The sequence below is a fragment of the Cynocephalus volans genome, chromosome 4, assembly GCF_027409185.1.
Source record: "Cynocephalus volans isolate mCynVol1 chromosome 4, mCynVol1.pri, whole genome shotgun sequence".
NCBI lineage: Eukaryota > Metazoa > Chordata > Mammalia > Dermoptera > Cynocephalidae > Cynocephalus > Cynocephalus volans.
The window spans coordinates 147,876,738-147,900,105 of NC_084463.1; the positions used below are offsets into that span (position 1 = coordinate 147,876,738).

At 34.3% G+C, this 23,368-nt stretch overlaps 1 protein-coding gene and 2 pseudogenes across 1 annotated transcript; all 3 read right to left on the reverse strand.

Annotated features, from left to right (window-relative positions):
* Positions 1–360: 360 nt before the first annotated feature.
* Positions 361–1,275, reverse strand: LOC134376853 (olfactory receptor 5T2-like). The gene has a single exon (XM_063095396.1). It carries the CDS (start codon positions 1,273–1,275, stop codon positions 361–363), a length of 915 nt encoding a protein of 304 aa, XP_062951466.1.
* Positions 1,276–9,668: 8,393 nt separating this feature from the next.
* Positions 9,669–10,621, reverse strand: LOC134376482 (olfactory receptor 8J2-like; annotated as a pseudogene).
* Positions 10,622–16,480: 5,859 nt separating this feature from the next.
* Positions 16,481–18,794, reverse strand: LOC134376483 (olfactory receptor 8K3-like; annotated as a pseudogene).
* Between the last annotated feature and the right edge of the window lie 4,574 nt (positions 18,795–23,368).

Below are 23,368 nucleotides of genomic sequence, written 5' to 3' on the forward strand. Positions count from 1 at the left end.
TACATACACATAAGTCTGTGTGTTTGTATTTTGCATATATCAACGAGTCTTATCATCTATGTACATATATGAGTAAATATGTATATATACACATATATACTGTATATTTACGAATATCCCTATTAACATAGTAAAAGAAAAGTGGATGATACAGTTTTTTTATGCATTTAAAAATCGTACCAGTATAGGTAGAAGTTGCCAATGATCTTTGTTTTAAAATGTCCAAGAAGAAGATATTAAACTATTTAATTAAAACAAACATCTCACCATACTCTCTTGATGTTGAGGTGCAGAATACCACTCCCAATTTCTTTCGATTTAATTTTCACTGTGAAGATATACTTTATTGATAAACTAATTTTACCCAAACACTTTTTGCATTGCCGCTTTTACATCTTTGTTCCTTAAACTGTAGATGATGGGATTTAGCATGGGAATCACAATAGTATAGAATATTGATGCTATCATGTCATGCTCCAAAGTGTAGCTGGAAGTTGGTCGCACATACATGAAGAGAAGAGTTCCATGAAAAATGGACACTCCTGTTAGGTGAGAGCCACATGTAGAGAACACTTTTCGTCTCCCTTCAGCAGAGTGCATTTTCAGAATGGCCACCAGAATGAAACCATAGGAGACCAGGACTATTAGGATAGTGGATATCTCCATAGAGCCAGCAAAGTAGAAGAGTAGCAGCTGATTTGTGTGAGTGTCAGAACAAGAAATAGCGAGGAGAGGAGGAATATCACAAAAGATGTGTCTAATTTCATTGGATCCACAGAAGGACAGGCTGAATGTGGCCACTGTGTGTATAGTAGCATGTAAAATGCCACCAACATAAGAAGCAACAATGAGTGGCAGGTAGACTCTGGGTGACATGCTCACCGAATACAGGAGTGGGTTGTAGATGGCCACATAGCGATCATAGGCCATTGCAGCCAAGAGAAAGCATTCCGTGGTTCCAAAAGTAGTAGCGAGAAACATCTGTGCTGCACATTCAGGGAGTGAAATGACTTTATCCTTTGACATAAAGTCTATTAACATACTTGGTGTAATAACTGAGGAATAGCAGGCATCCACAGAAGACAACACACTCAGAAAATAGTACATGGGGTTGTGCAGCCGGGAATCCCCAATGACCAGTACAATCAGTCCTAGATTTCCCATGAGGGTAAAGAGGTAAATTGCTAGAAAGAAAAAGAAGAAGATGACCTGCAGTTCAGCATTGTCTGTGAAGCCCTTCAGTACAAATATGGTGACTTCAGTGACATTCTCCATGTTGAAATCTCATAGAACAAAATTGAAGGTATTTATAAAATTATAGTTCACATAACTGTAAACAATTAAGAATATTGTGACTCAAGTGGACATGAATGGTCTCCTTGTACACACATTCTTGCAATCATGAGTTTCTAAGGGCACATCAGAAGGCAGTGACTAATATTAATGCCATTCTCTACAGAATCAAATCAAAGACAGACTTCATCACTCACTAGTTGAATTCTTCCCATTACAAATACCATCAGTTCAACTGGTTAATTTTCCACTGAATTCTATTAGTTGATTTCATGTTAAACAACATTAAAACACCAAGTGAGTGACTAAAAACAATTCTTGCTGACATCCAGACACATGAGATAGTGTATAAGTGGACAGAGCATTGGAACAGATACCAGAATTCTAGATCTTTCAGCAATTGGGTATGATGAATTGCTATGCTCTGTAAAAGCATACACTCTACTAGGAGCACATTTATTTACCTGTACAAACAAAAACATAATACGTGTTTTTTTTTATGGGTTCTAGTAAGTGTTGATTTTAAATTCTTAGGCAGGCTCTGAATAAATTAGATTTTGATGAATATATTTGATTCACATATATAACAGAGAAGAACTAGATTGTTTAGTACTTTGTGTTTAGTAACTAAAATGTTTAGTACAAAACAATATAGTTGCACTTGACATATTCTCTTCCTTTCTCAAAATATTTTTTTGGAATACTTGAATATTTCTCTTACCTGTGGAATGGCAAATACTGGTTTAGGTACACAGTGAACAAGACTAATTTAGATTGTTTATATGCACTTACTCAACTGTTGATGAAACCCACAGGAGATGTCCTGAGGGGAATATACCCCAATTATCTGGTTCAAACTAACAATATAATTATTTACTTGATAATAAAAGAGTGAATGTTTCTTTAATAAGGCACTATATGATGAAACTCATTGAATGAATAGAGTTCTTTGGACTCATGCTTTAGATTTGCATTCACCTTATGATTAGTGATATTGAAAATCTTTCTGTACATCTGTTGGCCACTTGCACATCTTCTTTGGAGAAAAGTGTATTCAAGTCCTTGTCCAGTTTTAAATGAAATTATTATTATTGTTGTTGTTGTTACTGCTATTGACTTGTAGGAGTTCCTTATATATTTTTGATACTAATGCCTTTTTAGATACATGGTGTACAAATATTTTATCTGATTTTGTGGGTTTTCTTTTAATTCTGGTGATTGTTTTCTTTGCTATGCAGAAGGTTTTCAGTATGAGGTACTGCCATTCATCTAATGTTGTTTTTGTTACTTGGCTTTTGGTGTCGTTTCTACAAAACCATTGTCAAGCCCAAAGTTCTGAAGCTTTTTCCTTATAATTTCTTCTAAATATTTTAGTTTTATGACTTATATTTAAATCTTTAATCCATTTTGAGTTGTTTTTCTATATGTTATATAAGAAAGGTCCATCTTCTTTATTTTGCATATAGGTATTACGTTTCCCAGTCCCAATTGTTGAAGAGGCTATCCTGTCCTGATTCTTGGCACCTTTGTTTAAGATCAGTTGGCCATGTACTTGTAGAACTGTTTCTGGGATCTCCATTTTGTTTCATTCCCCTATATGTCTGTTGATATTTCAGGACCACAGCACTGCATTATCACGGCTTTGTAATACACATATTTTCTTATTTTATTTTCATATTGCATTATTTCCTTATTTCCTTTTCCTTTTCCTTTTATTATTATTTTTGATTGTACATATGTATGGGGTACAGAGTGATATTTTGATGATGTATACAATGTGTGGATGTTTAAAGTGAGGTCATCACAAACATTCATCATGTCTTTTGTTGAGAACATTTGAACTCCTCTCTTCTAGTCATCTGAAAATATACAATAAATTATTCTTAATTGGATATACTTAGGACAACTGTAGAACACTAGAACTTATTCTTTCTATCTAGCTGTAAGTTTGCATGCATTAACCACGCACATTGACAACTTTTAGTGAAATCTACTTCTATTCTGAAAAACTTGGTTGAAAGGACATCTTAATTTTAATGAAGGAGGGTTTTGGTAAAGGCTCTTTGGAAAGCAGAGATGACAGGTGTGGCCTATGACAGTAGAGACAACTGGAGTGAAGGCCTGTGGACTTCCAGGGAGATGGCAATAGCTGCTCAAACCAAACATTGGCAGGCTGTAAGAGCAATAAAGCTCCATCAGAGATATTAAAATTCCTCAGTGTTATTTTTGAATTTAAAAAATTGTAAATGTTCTTGAGTGCGATCATTTTTTTGGTTCCTGACATAATGGAAAAGTCTTCAATACTTTGAAAGCCTTGGGATCTACACAAAATATTGGGATATATAATCACAGTCCTTTGAAACAAAATGTATTTCTAGGTAAATAACAGGATCCTCTCATCAGTTTTGTGAGTTTTAATTTATAAAATGGCTTTTACTATACTTCTGAATTTAGGGAAGTTTGATGACTTGACTGATACTCAAGTTCACAAAGGGATTCAGTGTGTGCTCCATCCAAAATTTGCACACTTGTAATGTTTTCTGTCCAGGGCAGTGCTGGATCGTGGAATGGGGTCAGGGCTACTGCCCTTGCTGCAGCTACAGAATGAAGGTCCTTTGTGGTTGCTTTTTGAGTTTTTTACTAGTTTCACAGGATTTTTCATAGAGGGCATTGCTCCACCACTCTGTCCTGCACCTCTTCTGTCCCCTAACCCCAGCAAAGTTTTGGTGTTAATATTTGAATACAAGATACCATGTACCTCCTGGGCACCCAGGTAGGCATGACCTGGAAGAGCAGCTGAGTTAATGCCCCATGGGGGTAACTTTGACCAATATGAGATGAGAATTGAGAAATTAGTTTTCCTATCTTGCTTTACTGAAAACTTGTGCTTGGCAGAGGTGTCCAGTTGGTTGATTGAGCTGATTCATGCATCTGAATAAAAGTGTGATGAGTGTGGTATGAGTGGGTGTGTATGAGTGTTCACACTTTTGGAAGTTTTGAAATGAATGGTTTTTGTTTCTCCTTTATTCAAAGACAGTTCTGTGTATATTTTGTTTAGCACAAACTTTCAGCTAAATAATGTAGAAAGGGAATACAGTATCTAAACTTTTGTAAAATTACATCAGTGATCTCTGGTAAATAGGAAAGGTGCAAGATTGTTCAGTTTCACAAAACATGAGAAGAGATGCAATAGGCAGAAGAATTATGCCCTCAAATAGTGCCCATGTCCTTATCCAGAAATAGTGAACATTTTACCTTCCATAGAAAAAGAAATTTGCTGATGCAATTAAGGCCTTGAGATGTCAAGAGTCTCATGTATTTGGAAAGTAATACAAGAGACAATATAATTATTTTTAGAAAATTCAAATGTGTAAACCAAATTAGAAGATAAAAAGTACTGTTCTCACTATTGGCATCAGTTTACCTAACAACATGTATAGGATTGCTGTACAGGCAAGTGTGAGTTTAGTCCTGTTACTCCAATTCCGTTCACCTAGCCAGACCCTAAAAAAAATCATTTTTCGCTAGTAAACATACTTCTCCATTTGCAAGTATATCAGCTGGTAATGCCAAATACATACATAATAGAGTGACTTTTTTAAGAAAAACAAAGGCATAAATAAATAAAATGAAAATCTTATAAGTTAATGCTATCAAACCATTGCCAATATTTCCCTTACGACTGCACATGTTCTCCATATAGTGTAATTATATGGTTGCTTTTAGCAATTCTGATTTAAGAGTGAAGTTAGCAGTTGACTCACTAAATACCACAGCCTCTAAATTCTGGTCATTTCTGACCTTACTGAAATACATCATAAATGTAGTTTCTTTCTAGACACTGACTTTTCCTCACTTTAGTCCCAGTTTTTCTCCTTCCATTGTATGTTAGTAGCATCTTACATGTACAGAGATGTGGCACATAGTAACTGTTAAACTTTTTATTTTACTTTGGCCAGAAATGCTCTTAGAATTGGTGATACTTTTAGAACAATGACTTTGGGGGGGGGGATCTAATATATTTCACCAAAAAATCACACTAAATAAAAGTGCTAGAAATATTGGTGTTTGATGTTATGGTTTCACATTAAAGACAATTAACTCTACCTAACAGTTTGAGAACCCCAAAAACTCCACAAAAAATTAGTAGAACTATTAAATAAATTCAGTGAAATGGCAAGATACAAAGTCAACACACAAAATTCAAGACTTCCTATATGCCAACAATGAAATAGCCAAAGAAGAAATCAAAAATGCAATCACATTCACAATAGACACCAAAAAAATAAAATACCTATGAGTAAATTTAACTAAGGAATTGAAAGCCTCTACAATAAAAACTATAAAACATTGGTGAAAAAAATAGAAAAGGTCAAAAATGAAAGGAAAGATATTTCCTTTTTATGGGTCAGAAGAATTAATCATCAAAATGTCCACATTACCCAAATCAAATGATACATTCAGTGCAATCTCTGTCAAAATACCAATGACATTCTTCACAGAAATAGAAAAACCAATCTTAAAATTTGTATGGAATCACAAAGTACCCTGCATTACTTAAGCAATTTTGAACAAAAAGAGCAGAGTTGGAGGCATTATACACCCTGACTTCAAAATACACTACAAGTTGTAGTAACAAAACAGCATGATACTGGCATAATAGCAGACAAATTGACTAATGGAATATGATAAGAATCCTCAAATAAACCCACACACTTATAGCCAACTGATTTTCAGCAATGTTTCTAAGAACCTGCAGTGGGGAAAGGATGGCCTCTTCAATAAATGGGGCTGGGAAAACTGGATAGCCACAAGCAGAAGATTGAAGCTAGATCCTTATCTCTCACCATGCACAAGAATCAACTAAAAAATGAATGAAAGGCCTAAATTTAAGCCCCCAAACTATGAGACTATTAGAAGAAATCATAGGGGAAACACTACAGGGAATGGAACTCGGTGGTGCTTTTTGAGGAAGACTACAAAGGCACAGGCGACTAAAGCAAACATATATAAATTGGACGACTTCAAACTAAAAACCTTCTGCACAGCAAGTGACACCATCAACAAAGATATAACCTACAGAATGGGAGAAATGTTTGTAAACTCCACATCAGACAAGGGGCTAATATCCAGACCATATAAGGAACCTAAATGACCGAAGAGAAAAAAGAAAAAAACAATAATCCAATGAACAAATGGGCAAAGGGCCTTAACAGACATTTCTCAAAGGAAGACATACAAATGGCCAACAAGCACATGAAAAAATGCTCGACATCACTAATCATAAGAGAAATGCAAATGAAATTTAATATCATTTCTCTCCAGTTAGAATGGCTATTATTAACAATACAGAAAATATAAAATGCTGGCGAGGGTGCAGAGAATTAGGAACTCTCTGACATATGTTGCTGGTAGGAGTGTATATTGGTACAGGCAATATGGAAAACGGTATGGAGGTTCCTCAGAGAACTAAAAATAGATCTACACTTAGACCCAGGTATCCCACTAGTGGGCTTTTACCAAAAGGAAATGAAATTAATTATCAAAAATACACTTGTACTCCTATGTTCATCACAGCAATATTGACAATAGCCAAAAGGTAGAATCAACCAAAATGCCCATCAATGGATGAATGGATAAAAAAACTTTGCTATATATATGCAAAATGGAATACTACTTGGCTGTAATAAGAATGATATCGTATCACTTGCAGCAATATGGGTGGAAATTGAAACCATTATATTAAGTGAAATAAATCAGAAATAAAAAGACACATAGCACATGGTATCACCTGCATGCATAATCTTAAAAAAAAAAACAGTGGTTCTTTTAGAAGTAGAGAGTAGAATGATGGTTACCAGTGGTCAGAGAGGGGAGGAGAGCAGAGAGAAAGAGGAGGAAAAGTTGTAGACTAATGGGTACAAGACTGTGCTATCTACCCTAAGTGAATCACTGTGTAGAAAATGCATGTATGGACACAAAACAGTGTACCCGGCAAACAGGTACAAGTAAATGCTAAAATGTACTGAATTGAAAAAGTTAATTATATATCAACATTGTTTTGTGAACAGGCACCAAGTGAGAAGGTTGAAAAAGGAAAAATTTTTTTATTATTCATTTACCCTGCTTTTCCACATGTCATATTTCCATATGTATTGAGCACTTTTGGTTTAATTTTCATTTTCCCCTAAAAGTTTATATTTTCTCATAAAAAAGTTAATTTTTTCCGCATAAAAGTTTATTTTTTCCCCACAGACATTGAGGATTTGGTTTGAAACATACTGTAAAAAACAAATGTATAATATTTAATAGTTGAACAAAAGATGTCTGTTGCAAGGAAGATATTCCAAGTCTTGACGACTTTCCAAGAAATGATCCTCACATAACTCTGCCATCTGCTATCACGATTCATCTTCCTTCATTAGAAATTCTTTTTTTTTTCTTAATTTTATTTTGTCGATATACAATGTGGTTGATTATTGTGGCCCTTTACCGAAACCTCCCTCCCTCCTCCCTCTTCCCCCACCCCCCCAACAATGTCCTTTCTGATTGCTTGTCATATCAACTTCAAGGAATTGTAGTTGTTATGTTTTCTTCCCCCCCTCGTTTTTTTTTTTTTGTGTGTGTGTGTTTGTGTGAATTTGTTTATTTAATTTTAGCTCCCACCAATAAGTGAGAACATGTGGTATTTCTCTTTCTGTGCCTGACTTGTTTCACTTAATATAATTCTCTCAAGGTCCATCCATGTTGTTGCAAATGGCAGTATGTCATTCATTTTTATAGCTGAGTAGTATTTCATTGTGTAGATGTACCACATTTTCCATATCCACTCATCTGATGATGGACATTTGGGCTGGTTCCAACTCTTGGCTATTGTAAAGAGGGCTGCAATGAACATTAGGGAACAGGTATACCTTCGACTTGATGATTTCCATTCCTCTGGGTACATTCCCAGCAGTGGGATAGCTGGGTCATATGGTAGATCTACCTGCAATTGCTTGAGGAACCTCCATACCATTTCCATAGAGGCTGCACCATTTTGCAGTCCCACCAACAAGGTATGAGACTTCATTTTTCTCTGCAACCTTGCCAGCATTTATCGTTCAGAGTCATTTGGATTTTAGCCATCCTAACTGGAGTTAGATGGTATCTCAGTGTGGTTTTAATTTGCATTTCTTGGATGCTGAGTGATGTTGAGCATTTTTTCATATGTCTGTTGGCCATTTGTATATCTTCCTTAGAGAAATGCCTACTTAGCTCTTTTGCCCATTTTTTAATTTAGTTGCTTGGTTTTTTCTTGTAAAGTTGTTTGAGTTCTTTGTATATTCTGGATATTAATCCTTTGTCAGATGTATATTTTGCAAATATTTTCTCCCACTCTGTTGGTTGTCTTTTAACTCTGTTAAAATTGTTTCTTTTGCTGTGCAGAAGCTCTTTAGTTTGATATAATCCTATTTGTTTATTTTTCCTTTGATTGCCCATGCTTTTGGGGTCAATTTATGAAGTCTGTGTCCAGTCCTATTTCCTGAAGTGTCTCTCCTATGTTTTCTTTTAGAAGTTTTATTGTTTCAGGGTGCATATTTAATTCTTTAATCCATTTTGAGTTGACTTTAGTGTATGGAGAAAGGTATGGGTCTAGTTTCATTCTCCTGCATATTGATATCCAATTTTCCAAGCACCATTTGCTAAAGAGGCAGTCTCTTCTCCAGTGTATAGGCTTGGTGCCTTTGTCAAAGATCAGATGGCTGTAGATGTGTAGGTTGATTTCTGGATTCCCTATTCTATTACATTGATCAGTGTGTCTGTTTTTATGCCAGTACCATACTGTTTTGGTTATTATAGCTTTGTAGTATAGTTTAAAGTCAGGTAGTGTTATGCCTCCAGCTTTATTTTTTTTGCTCAGTGTTGCTTTGGCTATGCCTGGTCTTTTGTTATTAGATATAAATGTCTGGATAGGTCTTTCCATTTCTGGGAAAAAATGTCATTGGAATTTTGATGGGGATTGCATTGAATTTGTATATTACTTTGGGTAGTATGGACATTTTCACAATGTTGATTCTTCCAATCCAAGAGCATGGGATATCTTTCCATCTTCTTGTATCCTCTCTAATTTCTCTCAGCAGTGGTTTGTAGTTCTCATTATATAAATTCTACAAACCCTGTAGTAACTTGAATTTTATGTATAAAACATGCAACTTTTCAAGTTATTATTTATTGTCTGTGTTATATTCTTGTTTGGAATTATGAGGTTGTGATAAAAAATGAAAAATTACTCCACTGAATTTAACGGAGAGTCTAATCATTTATTTCCACTTCTTTTAGCAGCAGTGTTTTCAGGAGGAAATGAAAATTCTTAAGTGAAGATAGTTTTAGTTTTAAATGTACATTAGTTTAAAGGGTCGCAATGGGTTATCCAAGAATCTCTTCAATGCATGTTTCACATCCTTGTTCCTTAGGCTGTAAATCATGGGGTTCGGCACTGGTATTACTAGGGTGTAGAAGAACGAGGCTATTTTGTCAATATCTAATGAGTGGTTGGTCCTTGGTTGCAAATACATAAACAGAAGAGTCCCGTAGAACACAGTGACAGCCATCACGTGAGAAGCGCAGGTTGAAAAGGCTTTTTGTTGTCCCTCTGAGGAACATGTCCTCAGAATGGCAAGGACAATGTTGAAGTTGGGTATGAGAACAACAATTATGGAGAAAAATAAATTGGTTCCTAAAAAAGGTAAATACCTCTATTTCTGGAAGGTAAGTATCAGAACAGGACAAGGCTAACAAAGGAACATCATCACAGTAGAAATGTTTGATTATGTTGGAAGAACAGGAATGACAAGGAGAACACACAGGAAGTGACAGTCACTGCTGTGGTCAGACTTTGGAGGTAGGTGAGGAAAACCAGCAGAGGGCAGATCTGCGGAGACACAGGCACCATATACAGCAGGGGGTTGCAAATAGCCACACAGAGGTCATAGGCCATTGCTGACAGCATGAAAATCTCAGCCACAGTGAAAACTATGAATCCACCCAGCTGGGCTGCACATCCATGGTAAGATATGGTTTTCTTGGTAAACAAGTTAACCAGCATTTTAGGGGCAATGGAATTAGAATTGCCAAGATTGATGACAGCCAAGTGACGGAGGAAAAAGTACACGGGGGTTTGAAGTTGGGAGTCAACACTGGTGAGGGTGATGATGCACAGGTTTCCTGTCACAGTCAGTCCATAGATCCCCAGGAAGACCAGGAAAAGGGGAATCTGGAGCTCTGGACGGTCTGAGACACCCATGAGAATGAACTCAGTCACCCGAGTGAGATTGCCAGAAGCCATTTATTCTGTTGTGTTCATCTTTGAATGGGAAAAATGGAAAGAAAATAATAGGTAATAAATCGTTATTTTCCCTTTTGATGGTGTGCTGTTAAATGTTTTATTTAGAATCAGATTGTTTTGTTTGACAAACCATTAAAATTTTCAGATCTTTATTGTTTTTCTAGCCATCTTTTGGCTAGAAAAATACATACTCATCAGAAACAAGTTTTGAGAACTATTTAAACGAACTATCTATTTATTCACTGTTGTATATAGTATATGTAGAGTGAATATTATTATACATGTATAAGTTATATTAACAAGTGGTATTGGATGAATATGCATGCATTCATATATGTGTATATTTAAATACATATTTATACATATACATGAATGCACAAGCACACACATTTGTGGGGTGTGTGTGTTTGTGTGTGTGTTTACAATGATGAAAGAGAGCAGGTTTTAGGAAGTTGATGTGCCACAGGGATCTCAAGTTATCTTTTTCTTAGCTTCCATAAGTGTCTTCTCCAGCCCATTACTTGTCATCAGGCAATTTGGGGATTTTCTTTTCTTGTTTTTATTATTACCATATATCCAATGCTTACTACACTGGCATTTCCCCACACACTTTACAAACCAGAATTTCTGCAAGTTAAATGTGAGTCGTACATTATGGTGCTTTCTCTCACTGAGTTACATTTAATCATTTTATTTATTTATTTATTATTTTCTCGGAATATAGTTGACTGTACATATCTGTGGAGTACAACTTTGAATATCAATACCTGTTTGCAATATGGGAATTTCAACATTTCTGTTGGAAACACTTTCAGTACCCTGGAATTTTCCTGATCAATCATTATAACACCATTCTGCATCAGCAGCCCACAAACAGGCCTATACCTCAGTACTATTCCTCTAAGCATCGTTCTGAAACTAAATCCTTTTTATTTAATCACACTTTATTTCTTATACCAAATAAGCTGGTTTTGTCCTATCTCTGACTTCTGGTTACTCAGACTCTTCTTTGCTCTTGCCAGCAGCTCTTCTTGCCCTTCCTTTTCCAGCCTTTACCTCTTCTACTTTATTTGATTAGAGCATCTTTATTGGTTATTAATATTCATGAAATAGAAAGCTGATTGTCACCCCTCCTGACCAAGACGTGAAGGCCAGATCCATACTGGCAGTATGCACATTACCACAAATTGTGTTTTTACCCCATGTCCCCCAGTTAATTATCCCCAACCTCCCTCCCCCCTGTACTTTCCCCCCCACTCCACTCAGTTCCCAAGGTATGTTCTCTCCCTCTGCAAGTCCAACGCACCACTGTGGTATTTCTTTCCTTCTAATTTATTAAAAGTTTTCATTACTTACGTGTTTATTTGCTAAACTTTGATTACTTCGGTTTTCTTGTATAGAGAAATGAGTGGGAGAGAATGCTAATATTTATTTGGCAAGTAACATGTACTTAGAATTACAGTAGGCTTTTTCAAGTAATTATCTCATTATTTTGGAGGCATGCCCAAGAATATGGATATAATTATTTTCATGTTTGATGAGTCATTTGAGGCTCAGTGAGGTAAAGTGATTCCAAGAGTCTGTGTAAGATGCTGGTTAACGGTATGGTCTAAACATCCTTGTTTTACGGGTTTGTTTTCTCTGATTTTGTTTATGTGTTTTGTTGTTTGCTTGGTTGTTAGTCAAACAATTACTAGCTGTGTGTGATTTTTTCAAGCACTTATATTTTTGTATTGTGCAAATTAAATGGGATAACGAGAACATTTAGGTTTACTGGCACAGAGCCTGGAACCAAGCAAATGTGAAATTAATGTTACCTTAATTTATTGTTATTAGTGTGTTTTGAATTATTTTTATTGTAATTTCTTATTTCAGTCTCAGCAACACATTCCACCCTACTGAGGGCTTTTACAATTAAAATGGAAATAGTGCGTGAATCACAGTTTTGTATATTAAAAGACTGGGACACACAATATCTAGCTGTGTATTTAACAGAACAGAACATGCTCTCCTAAAAACAGATTCTCTCTCACGTCTTCTGTGTTTATTTGTTTTAATGTGAATATACTTTATTCAATATATATGAAATATGAGTGTGTTGAGATGAAGGGATTGTGTTGCACCAACCATCTCACTGCACATAAAAAGAATTGCATATTTTATATGCAGGTTAGCTTATGATGGAAAACACTGTGGCAACACCTCGGTCAGAGTATTTTTTGTCTGATTGCTGCACACAAAGCAACTCAGTGCATTGTTCACTCTACATATATATTTTATAATCTTATCATTAATTTAACAACAAAAAAGAAAATGATCAACAACAGTATTTATTGATTGTCTACTATGAATTTGTGCAACTAGCTTTGGTAAGGGAGAGTATTTGCAAATGTTTAATATCCTTATCTCTTATTAATTCCCTCCTGTACTAAAGTATGAGTGAAAGCAGAGCTAGGCTTGTTTTTAATTTCAGTAAATATATGTCACTAAAGTTAAGTTTCTGTAGAATAGCCTTATGTTTTTCCTATGTTTTCTCAGAGTCTAATTTGAGTTCACATTAGTTCCTGTTAAGAGCAATTATCATTTCTTAAAAATATTTCTTCAATTTAGTTTTTGAATAGAAATAATTTATATATCAAACAATATAGTAAATTATTGATAAATGAAAATTTAAAAACAAAATTAAATGTTGAATGTATTTATGGTACGTAGAAGTATCCCTCAAATATCAGGTACATAGTAGGCTTTTTGTTATTGTATTTTGTTTTGTTTTGTTTAATTGGACACAATCTGGTCCCTGAAATGGGTATTCTTTATGCACTACATGTAAATTCTTCTTGTGTGACTTAATTTCTTATTCTCGCTAAGACAACAAATAGAATAATGTGCCGTCCACATCTCTGACCCCAGTACTCGCCTTCTATAATTGGAGTATCAATGTGCTATTTGTTTGGATAACTTATCCTCTATCTTAAAATATTTAACACAAGTTTACTTAAAATCTAAAATATATCCTACCCCTGGGTATTTTCACTATTACTGACATGTACTAACTTATTTATAACACATTAGATTTGTTTGGTAATAGAAGAACTAGGGAAATTGATTTAATTGTGAGAAAGCGAGGAAATCGGAATAGATTTTATATAATAAATTTTGATAAAAATTCTTTTTAAATAAAGAGATCCACCACCTTAAAGAAAAAAAAATTAAATTGCTCTATACGCAACAACATACTGGCAAGATAAAATACACCAACAATTATATATGTGCGTGTGTATGTGTGAAAGTGTTTGTGCATATGTGTGTGTGTGTGTGTGTGTGTGTGTGTGTGAGTGTGTGTGTGTGTAAATATGAATATGTATGGATGCTGAGATCGTATTTTAAGTCTGTCTGCATATTAAGGCCAAAAGAACTTATTCATACTATGACTTAGCATATAATGGTGAAAAACATAAGTATATAAAAGATGTATATCAGTATCCCTACTAAGCCACCATTAAAAAAAAAAGTTTAAAAACTTACCAGACTAAAATGAGGATGGCAGGCCTAGAAATAAAAAAAATTAGTAGCTTAAAAGAGTTGTGAGCATCAGTGAATCCTTCTGAAAAAAATAAAAGAAAAACAAATAGAATTGATCTGGTTACAAAGAAAGTATTACTTTCATAAGTCTCTGAGTAAGCTATGTGAAAGCAAATAGAAGAAAATAATTTTATAACGCTGAATTATAAGAGTGTTTATAGGAAACCACTCTTATCTCACGTAAAGCTTTGCTTATTAGGTCGTGAGCTTCTATCCTACTCTGTCCCATGCACATGTCTTTCTCATATCAGAAACACTGAGTTATAATCAGAAGAAAAAATATTTAATAGATGGAAAAATAAGCAATATATATCTTGTTCTGTTGTCATGATAAAAGTCTAAAGGAAAAAAATACATTGGTGAGTGATGATTTTAATATAAGACACGAGAAGGAAAAAGATCATTTTCTCACTAGTTTTAGAGTTCTGTGGAAAGCATTAAATTCATTTTTCTTAGTTTACTTTCTGGGTTTATTATCTGATTTGTATTTCTGTAAAGCTACACTCTTTCAGAAAGTTCTGTCTGCTTTCTACCAGAAGCCACTGGAAACTGAACACGCTGCTCATTGTACCTTCACTATCAAGCGGGTACTTAAAAATCTCCTAACCTCCAAAACATGCTTTTAGTATCTCAGTGTGATGTAGACCACCACCCCCACTGCCTTGTTTTCTTATCAAGAGATCAGAAAAAATAAAGATTTGCATATTTATTTCAATATACACTAATTTAATTCATTTTATAATTCTACTCTATGTCTATTTTTAGTTCCTGTATTTAGCTATGTTTTATTTACTCTCATTTTGACCTATTATCCATATAATTAAATACTGATAAGAAATATAAATACTACATAAGCCATATAGCAATGGCATTTCAAAGTTTTTATTAGCATTTAGAAAAATATTTGCAAATTAATCTGAAGAAAAAGGAGAGTGGTCCTATTCTGCTCAGGTATTATCAAGTTCTAGAATGCACACAGAAGTGAATCAGACATTCTGGTATTTTTCTACGGCTTTGCCATGGATTACAAGGATTATCCTGCATATGCCACTGGAACTTTGGATATTTGGGTATTGGCAACATAAGGCATCATGTGAAACATAAATATTTTGTTTTTACCTGTAATGAAGCTCTGTCTTGACTGCCTCTGGTACTTCTTAACAAGGGATGGTAAAGACAATTTATAGATTTGTTTTCACCCTTTGGGACTCTTCCTGAGGACATGCAAGCAATTTGTTGATCATCCCTAAAGCATTTGGAAACTTAGCAAGAATGCAGGGAGTGTTTATTAATTGCCCAGAACAATTTGTAGGCACCATAAGTGAGTTAGATTTATATCTTTGTTTGCTTATTGAATTTCTACCTTTTGCTCTGGGTTAGCTTTCTTTTTGGGTTTCCTTTTTTTTTTTTCTTCACTGTGATGGTTAATTTTATATGTATACACTTGGCTACGCTATGGTGCCCAGTTGTTTGGTCATCATCAGTCTAGTTGTTACTGTGAAGGTATATTTTTAGTTTTGATAAAAGTTTAAGTTGGTTGACTTTGAGTTCTGCAGATGACCCTTCAGAATGCGGATGTGCTTCATATAATTAGTTTAAGGGCTTTTGATCAAAGACTGACGTCACCCAAAGAACTGATTCATCCCTCCAGACAGCTACATCGAAATTCTGCCTGAGTTTCCCACCTTTGCACTCAAGACTCCAGCCTTAACCCTTGCCTGAATCTCCAGGCTGCCAGCCTGCCTCTCCTGTTTCTGTCCTGCCAGCCCCCACAATAGCTTAAACAAAGGAAAATCATATGTGTGCGTGTGTATACATACATACATATATATGTATACACACACACACACACACACACACACACACACACACACACACACACACACACACGACCACAGAAAGAGAGATTCGGTACTCATATTCTCATTTGCATTCATAGTGAATTATCATCTGTCTGTTTAGGATTCTATTTTGTTGTATTTGCCTTTATTGCATTTCAATATTTCTTGTTTTCCATAATGTCCAATACCCTCTTCCTTTATTGTTGCCCTCCTGGATACATATTCAACTGTGCTTTATGTAAGGTCTGCATTATTAATACATCTGACTTAAATGCATGTTTATTTGCATTGTTTTACTATACATAAATTATTGTGCTGTAAATTTATTGTTGAATTATCAGTCACATTATCTGTGATGTAGCCAGGCTGTAACTTTGTGGGTTGTTTTTCTAGTATTGCCTTTTTGGTTTGTCTTTGTTCTTATTTGTTGGCATGGTTAGTAATTAAGCAAATTAATTGTGGTAGCACTGAATATAGGAATGCGCATACGGAAAATGTCAAATTTGACAGGTTTTAACATACATACATACGCATCTGTAAAACAATAAAAAACACATAATTAAGTGGAGTTCTTCTACTTTTCACTTGGGTTTGCCATTTTGCAGTGCACTCTGGATATTCTCTGAAGACGTGAAGGTGGGGATGTCACAGGATTCATCTCATCTGTTTTCCATCTTTCAGAAAAAACTCTCCTTTGTTCTCTCATGCCAGTGTTTCAAAAATTATTGCTTCACATATATTGCCTTTTTCCCCCCTTTTTCTTGTTTTAGTCGGTCATTGAATCAATTATTTATTACCCCATTCTAGTTGGTAGAAGAGGAGACTAATCAGCATATATTAAAGTGAGCTCTGGAAGTATTCTTTCCTTTCTTTTTTTTTTTTAATAATTAACTTTTTTAGTCTCTTTCATCCACATAAAAATAAGTAAATATATTGACTTTTTAAAAACTTATATCAAGATTCTGATTACTTCTCATCCCCTGACTGTTTCCATCCTGGCATATGCCTTTGTCCGCTTCTGAAAGTGTCGCAATTAAAACCCCTCAGGATTTTCCATTTTCAATTCTCATCATTCTGCCATCTATTATTGTTATTAAAGGACTTTTGCACTAATAGATTTCTCACCTGGGAAGAGTCTTTACCTAGATATCCACACAGGCTCCTCACTGAACTCTGCAAGTGTTGTTTTAAATGTCATTTTCTCAGAGGGCTCCCCTGACAAACTAATTTAAAAATTTAACTCCCATCCTTGCTACTTGTTCTATTCTTTTTCTTGTTTGGCTGAATATAATCTATCATGCTATATAACTTCTCATTCTGCCTATTTTCTGTATTCTCTGTAATCTTCACAAATGGAGAGATTTGGTTGTTTAATTTAATAATATATGTTTATTGAACTTAACAATATATGGTTTTTTAATTTATTGAGTATCTGATATGTGTCTTTTATTGTCCGAGGCACAAAAGATAAAGTAGCGAATGGAATATACAGAGTCTCTGATTAAAAAAATAGCAATAATAACTTAGATGAAGATACATGAAAACAGGCTATTTGTGAGAATATGTAGAAATGACCCCTAATCTGGACTAGAAAGTAAATATAGATTAATACCTGAATTATGAGCAGGGATTAGTCATATGTTAATGATAGCTACTGGTTGCAAAAAGTTTAAATGTTTCTTTATTTCTGTGCTTATCACATGCTGATTCTTGATCATCCCATGGAGACAACAGTACAAGGTTAAAGTAATAACAATTATAATATATATTGTTTGTTGCATAATTTATTGTAGCCATACCCTGGGTAATTTTAAATAGAGTATTTGCACACATTTTCCATGTTCTATGTAGGGCATTTTTCACCTCTTTTCTCCTCAAACTGTAGATCATGGGATTCAGCATGGGTATGACCAAAGTGTAAAATAAAGAGGCCACTTTATCAGTATCAAAGGAATGGCTGGATTTGGGTTGCACATACATAAAGAACAGAGTGCCGTAGAATATGACTATAACTGTCAGGTGAGATCCACAGGTGGAGAAGGCCTTGCATCTGCCTTCTGCAGAGTTCATCCTGAGGATGGTAACAAGGATCTGAACGTAGAACACAGATACTATCAGGAGAGAAGAAATCAAATTGAAAGATGAAAAGATCAGAATTACCAATTTAATTTCATGTGTGTCTGAGCACAGTAAAGATATCAGTGGCAGGCTATCACAGTAGAAATGTCTGATGACATTATGGCCACAAAACGATGAATGAAAGTTTTTTATGATGGTCAACAAAGACAAAATCACACTGTAGAGATAAGGTATTGCCACCAGCCCCCTACATAATGTTTGTGACATGATGACTGTGTAGAGCAAAGGCTTACAGATGGCCACATAGCGGTCATAGGCCATTGCTGACAGAACAAAATTTCACTAGTGATAAATATGATGAAGAACATGAGCTGGGTAGCACATGAATTATAGGAGATCGTATGTTCATCTACAACAAAATTTGCCAACAGTTTGGGTCCCACAGCTGTCGAATAACCAAGATCATTAAAAGACAGGTGTTTGAGGAAAAAGTACATGGGTGTTTGTAGCCTTGAATCTATGCTTGTGAGGATGACCAAGCCTAGGTTACCAACCAGTGAGACCATGTATACAATGAAGAAGAGCCCAAATAATGAAGCCTGAAGCTCAGGGAGGTCTGCGATTCCCATTAGAATGAATTCATTCAACATCGTTCGATTGTGGTTGTCCATGCATGCAGGCCATTCGGGAAATCTAGGCTGGGGATAAATATAAGAAAATTTATTATATATTTTTAGAAATGCACACACACACACACACACACATACATACATATATATATATACACACACATATATATAGGTATATTTATATGTGTATATATATGTGATTATTACATGTCTCCAAATCATTACTAATTATTCTGTCTTGAGCATCACATATTACACACAGGTATTGATATTCAACTCTGTACCCCCACAGATATGTACAATCATCTACATTTCAATTAAAAAAGGTCTTATAAATTTAGAAGATTAAACTATCTTTTCATAAATGGACAACATTATCAAAGTCAACAGTAATTTTGCCTTCTTCCAAGAATATCTGAATGCAGTGCCTTGCTAATGAGATATAAGCTAAAGCCAAAAGGTAACTGAAAAATAGCATAATCTTCACTGAATAATTTTACTGTCAATGGTGGAAAATCTGTTCACAACATAATATTTGTACTGTGCCAAAAATTTATCCCACATATCACTTGTTGGATATGAAACATGCATCATAACTTTAAACAGATCTAGCGTTTACAATTTTATCAAAATTGATTACAGTGTTTAATGATGAATATATTAATTATTCTGGTTTCAACATCACATATTGAACAATGCTGTACCACACAGATATGTACAATAAACTATGTTCCAACAAAAATAAATTAATTAAAAAGTATTTTAATCAGAGGATTGATTTAGCATCACTAGTAATGAAACAACCTGATGAAATAAAGTGTGGTTTACATAGCATCTTATGAATTATTCTTAACAGAGGTTATTATGTTGAATATAATTAATGCTTTAGGTATGACTTTCAGTTTTTGGGGCAACACAGGAAACAGGGACAAATAATAAATGTCAATGAAAATGATGTCAAGATATTTGAGAAGATAAAAGGTGTAATAGTATTCAATGTTACTGTCACTAAAAGATATTTTAAAATTATTAAAATCATGGAAATCTAACATAGATGTATACATTATCATAAATCTACATGACATATTTAAAGGGACGAGAAAAAATAAGTCAAGAATTATAATCGTATATCTGGCAAAATTATTTTTCAAAAATGAAGGAGGAATTAAGACAAACAAAAGTTGAAGGAGTTTGTCACTAATAGATATACCCTGTGATAAATACTAAAGGAAGTCCTTTAGGATGAAATAAAAGGGCACTAGTCAGTAACTGGAAGTCATAAAAAGAAGTAAAATACAGGAAAGGTAACAAAATAGGTAAATATGCATAGGTGATACAAAAGCTAGTGTTATGTGGGGAGGGGATGTATTAGTCCGTTTTTGTTGCTTATATCAAAATACGTGGAACTGGAATATTTATAAAGAAAACAAAAGTTATTGCTTACAGTTTCTGAGGCTGGGAAGTCCAAAGTCCAAGGAGCACATCTAGTGGTGAGATCAGTGACCCCTCACATTGCAAGATGGTGAAAGTAGACAGAGAAGAGAGAGAGAAAGACAGACTCTCTCCTTTTAAAGCCCTCAGAACTGTGCCCCTGACCACCATTTTCAATCACTTCACTACGCAACGTCCTGCAATCTAATCACCTTTTCAAGGCTCCACCCTTCACTTACCATAATAGGATTTCTTGTCCTTTTAACAGTCACAGTGGGAGCCAAGTTCCTAATACATAAAACTTGGGGACACAATTCAAGCTTCAATGAGTTTTGGGAGACATTATTTAATCCTCTGCAGGGGAAGTTGAAAATTTTTATTTTAATTTTGTTCCTATATGATTCAAAAGGAAAATACATAAAACCATTATTATGAATCTAAAGTTAATTGGTCTGTAATGTATAAAGATGTAATCTGTGAAACAGCAGCATACAGTAAGAGCAGAACTGTAAGGGAGAAGAGGTTTTGTATACTATTCAAGCACAGTAGGCATCAATTCAAATTAAGTTGTTATAAATCTTGAAGTTGAACTGTAATCCCAGGAAAACCACTAAAAATAGAAAAAAAATACAAATGAGAAAATGAGAAGGGAATTAATTGGTACATTAGAACCAAAATAAACACATTAAGGTGGTGGTGTCAGAACTGGAAAACAAAAAATATCTTTAAAAAAGGCAATTAAAAATGCCAGAAGTAAGTGATTCCTTATAAGTAATTACTTTTAATGTAAATGTATTAAACTTTTCCAATAAATGGCAAAGATTGGATGTAAAGCCTATAGAAAATACCACACTCAATACAAAAAGACATGATTCCTCCCCTAAGACCAGGAAGAAAACAGTGAGATGCATTTCTATCATTCTATTCAATATTTTCTTTGAAGTTTTAGCCAGAGCAAGTATTCAAGAAAAAGAAACAAAAGGCAACCAGATTGAAAAGGAAGGTATGAAATCATGTCTGTTCACAGAAGCCATCATCTTATATACAGAAATTCTAAAAAATCCATACAAAAAACAGAATTGGTAACCAAATGCAGGGATGTTGTAGGATACAAATTGACATGCAGAAATTGGTCATATTCCTATGTGATATGAATGATCAATTGATAAAGAAAACCAAGAAAACAATTCCATTTACAATTCCCCCTAACACAAATTCAACCAAAAAAAAAAAAAATGACTTACACACTGAAAACTACAAAATATTGATGAAATAAACTAAAGAAGACCTAAATGAATGGAAAGACATCTCTCATTCTTGAATTGGAAGTTTTGTATTGTTAAAATGTCAATACCTCCCAATTGATCCACAGAATTAGTAAATCCATATCAAATTCCCAGTGATTTTTTTTTGGCAGGAATGGAAAATTCAAAACTAAAATTCAAATGGAATCACAAGGGCTGCCAAATAGTGAAAATGACACTGAAAAGTAACAAAGTTGGAGGACTCACACTTTCTGATGTCAAAAAATAAAAAAAAGAACATCAAAAATGCAAAACAAACATTTGTATCAAAGAACATTTGAAAGAATTGGCAACCTATACAACAGGAAAACACTGCACATAATCTATCTGGTAAACATCTGGAATATACCATATACTTGTACAAAGGACTCTTATAAATCAACAACAAGAAACAAGCAACCCAATTTAAAAAATAAGCAAAGGAAAAATACTCAATGTTCATGGGCAAGAAAAATTAATATTGTTAAAATGTCCATACTATTTAAAGTGATCTATAAATTCATTGTCAACATTTCAATGTTACTTTTCACAGAAAGAGAAAAAAATCTTAAAATTCATATATAACCTCCAAAAACCTTGCCTTGCCAAGGCAATCTTGATCAAAATGAATGAAGACTGGGGCAGCACACTACCTGATTTCAAACTCTGTTATAAAGCTAAAGTAATTAAAACAGCATGGTAATGGTATAAGAATGTACTCATGGACCAATGAAGAGAATATAGATTCCAGGAATGAACCAATGCATTTACAGTAAATTGATGTTTGACAGACGTGTCAAGAACGTACAATGGTAAAAAGACAGTCTCTTTAAAAAAGGGCTTTGGGAAAAGTAGATGTACACATGCAAAAGAAAAAAAAATTGGATCCTTATCTCACACCATACACAAAAATCACCTAAAAATGAGTTAAAAGTTTACTTAAATGTAAGATTTAAAACTGTAAAACTACTAGAAGAAAACAATGGAGAAACACTACATGACATTGGCCTGGCAATAATTTTTTGGATTTGACCCAAAAAGCTCAGGCAAAAAAAACAATGGCTAATGGGATTACATCGAAACAAAAGCTTCTGCACAGGACGGGAAACAATTACCAAACTGAACAGACAACCTACAGATTGGGAAAAATACACGCAAGCCATATATCAGGTAAGAGGTTAATATACAAAATATATAAGAAGCATAAACAACTCAATAGCAATAATAATAATAGTAATAATAATAATAATAACAATAATAATAATAATAATGTTGATGATAATAATAACAACTCAAATAAAAAGCGGGCAAAGGATCTGAATAGACATTTCTCAAAAGAGGAAAAGCCAATGGCCTAAATGTACACTGTACAAAAAAATGCTCAACATCACCGATTATTAGGGAAGTGCAAAGTAAAACCATGATAAAAGATCACCTCACACTTATCAGAATGGCTATTACCAAAAAGACAAATAAGAAAACTGTTGGCAAAGATGTAGAAAAAATGGAGTCCTTGCACACTGTTGGTGGAAATGTAAATTAGTATTGCCATTATGGAAAACTGTGTGGAGGTTTCTCATAAAACTGAAGATAAAATTATTATATGACCCAGAAATCCCACTTCTGGGTACATTTACAAAATATTAGAAATCAGTATGTTGGTGAGATATCTGCACCCCATGTTCATTGCAGCATTATTGACAAGAGTTAAGATATGGAAACAACTTAAATGTTCATCAAAAGAGGAATGGATAAAGAAAATATGATATGTTTACAAAATGTAATACTAATAACCTTTTGTAAAAAGGGAATCCTGCCATTTGTGACAACATTGATAAATCTGAAGGATATTATACTAAGTAAATAAGCTAGGCAAAGAAAGATAGGTACTGCATGATCTTA